Below are 2,086 nucleotides of genomic sequence, written 5' to 3' on the forward strand. Positions count from 1 at the left end.
GCCGTCCCAAGGAGCACCAGGCTGAGGACAGTCTGGTTCCGGAAGATGATCACTCTCCTCATCTGCCTCCTCCCTCAAGGAGGAGCCGCCACACCAAGCGAAAGACAGACCACCGCATCGAGAACCAGCTGGTTCCAGTCTTTGCCCGGATGAGTCTGGAGGAGGTCTCCAGGTCTGATGCTTCTGCTTCTGCTTCTGCTGCTGCTGCTGCTGATGTTGCTTCAGAGAATCAGGAGGCTTCTACACAGAAAGTCAGTAGTTGTTTGATTTAGATTTGAGTCTCACTTGTGTGTGTCCAAATGGAAATGTCTTGCATCTAATCATCACATTAATGAATGTAATGGTACTCAAGATTTAGCAATTTGGGGGGATGTGAGCACTGAAGCTTATCTGTTAGCTTCGACAACAACCTGGGAATATTGATAGGAACTGTAGTGACCATCATTTACAGCAAGTTTATTGAGAGGCCAAAATTATAGAGATGTGTGTTTGACTCTGCTGTCCTGCTACGATGAAAGCTATTTTTTCTGTAATATTGAAATTGCTGAATTTTGAGGAGACTGATTTGAGAGTCTGCTGTTCTGCCATGATGAAAGCTATGTTGTCTGTTGTAGGCCCAGGAGTGTTCTCGCAAGAGGAAGCTCGGTGATCTGAAGCAGGAGTTGAGCAACAAGCAGCGCAAGGTGGAAGCCTCCCGTCAGGAACTCCAGGCCATCATTGACAGGAAGCTGAAGGAGCTGAGACAGGAGATGGTGGAGCTGAAACAGGAGGTGAAGGAGAGGGAGAGGAAGGAGAGGGCAGCCTTCCAGGTTACCATGGATACACAGAGTGGCCGACGCAAGGTGTGGAGGAGAAAGCAAGGCAACTCCTCTGCACAGAAGACGTCCACCCAGCCACGCCCACTAAAGAGACTGCCTGACAACTCCCATCATTCAGGGAGCACCGAGGCAGCCTCGCAGTGACACTTCAGTGGTAAGTTGGAGTGTGCATGTTAGCATTAATATTGTTGAAAGATGGATAGGTATACAAGTAGGTGTCTGTACGTAGTAGAGTGGATGGTTCTATTTATGGTTGGGTGAAATTAGAAATTGTGGGTGAGTGAGAATTTGTATGTCTCAGGTTGAGTAGATGAGTTTTTTATGGTGGTACGCTTGGTTGGATGTAGAAAGTGGGTGGAAGGGTGGTTTTATGTAGGTGGGTTAAGTGGGTGAAGTAGTGGTTTTATGTAGGTGGGTAACGTAGGTGGAGTGGTGGTTTTATGTAGGTGGGTTAAGTGGGTGGAGTGGTGGTTTTATGTAGGTGGGTTAAGTGGGTGGAGTAGTGGTTTTATGTAGCTGTGATAAGTGGGTGGAGTGGTGGTTTTATGTAGGTGGGTTAAGAAGGTGGAAGGGTGGTTTTATGTAGGAGGGTTAAGTGGGTGGAGTGGTTCTTTTATGTAGATGGGTTAAGTGGGTGGAGTGGTGGTTTTATGTAGGTGCCTTAAGTGGGTGGAGTGGTGGTTTTATGTAGGTGGGTTAAGTGGGTGCAGTGGTGGTTTTATGTAGGTGGGTTAAGTAAGTGGAGTGGTGGTTTTATGTAGGTGGGTTAAGTGGGTGGACTGGTGGTTTTATGTAGGTGGGTGGAAGGGCGGTTTTATGCAGGTGGGTTAAGTTGGTGGAGTGGTGGTTTTATGTAGGTGGGTTAAGTAGTTGGAGTGGTGGTTTTATGTAGGTTGGTTGAGAAGGTGGACTGGTGGTTTTATGTAGGTGGGTGGAAGGGCAGTTTTATGTAGGTGGGTTAAGTTGGTGGAGTGGTGGTTTTATGTAGGTGGGTTAAGTGGGTGGAGTGGTGAAAGTATGTAGGTGGGTTAAGTGGGTGCAGTGGTGGTTTTATGTAGGTGGGTGGAGTGGTGGTTTTATGTAGGTGGGTTAAGTGGGTGGAGTGGTGGTTTTATGTTAGTGGATGGAGTGGTGGCTTTATGTAGGTGGGTTAAGTGGGTGGAGTGGTGAAAGTATGTAGGTGGGTTAAGTGGGTGGAGTGGTGGTTTTGTGTAGGTGGGTTAAGTGGGTGGAGTGGCTGCTTTATGTAGGTGGGTTAAGTGGTGGTT

At 47.7% G+C, this 2,086-nt stretch overlaps 1 protein-coding gene across 1 annotated transcript; it reads left to right on the forward strand.

Annotated features, from left to right (window-relative positions):
• LOC124124166 (stress response protein NST1-like) lies at window positions 1-1,167 on the forward strand. Its single transcript, XM_046487259.2, has 2 exons — window positions 1-251; window positions 615-1,167. The coding sequence occupies exons 1-2, from the start codon at window positions 150-152 to the stop codon at window positions 960-962; spliced, it is 450 nt and encodes a 149-aa protein (XP_046343215.2). The 5' UTR covers window positions 1-149; the 3' UTR covers window positions 963-1,167.
• The last annotated feature ends 919 nt before the right edge of the window (window positions 1,168-2,086 follow it).

Source organism: Haliotis rufescens, unplaced genomic scaffold (assembly GCF_023055435.1).
Source record: "Haliotis rufescens isolate VD_foot unplaced genomic scaffold, xgHalRufe1.0.p SCAF_39, whole genome shotgun sequence".
Lineage (NCBI taxonomy): Eukaryota > Metazoa > Mollusca > Gastropoda > Lepetellida > Haliotidae > Haliotis > Haliotis rufescens.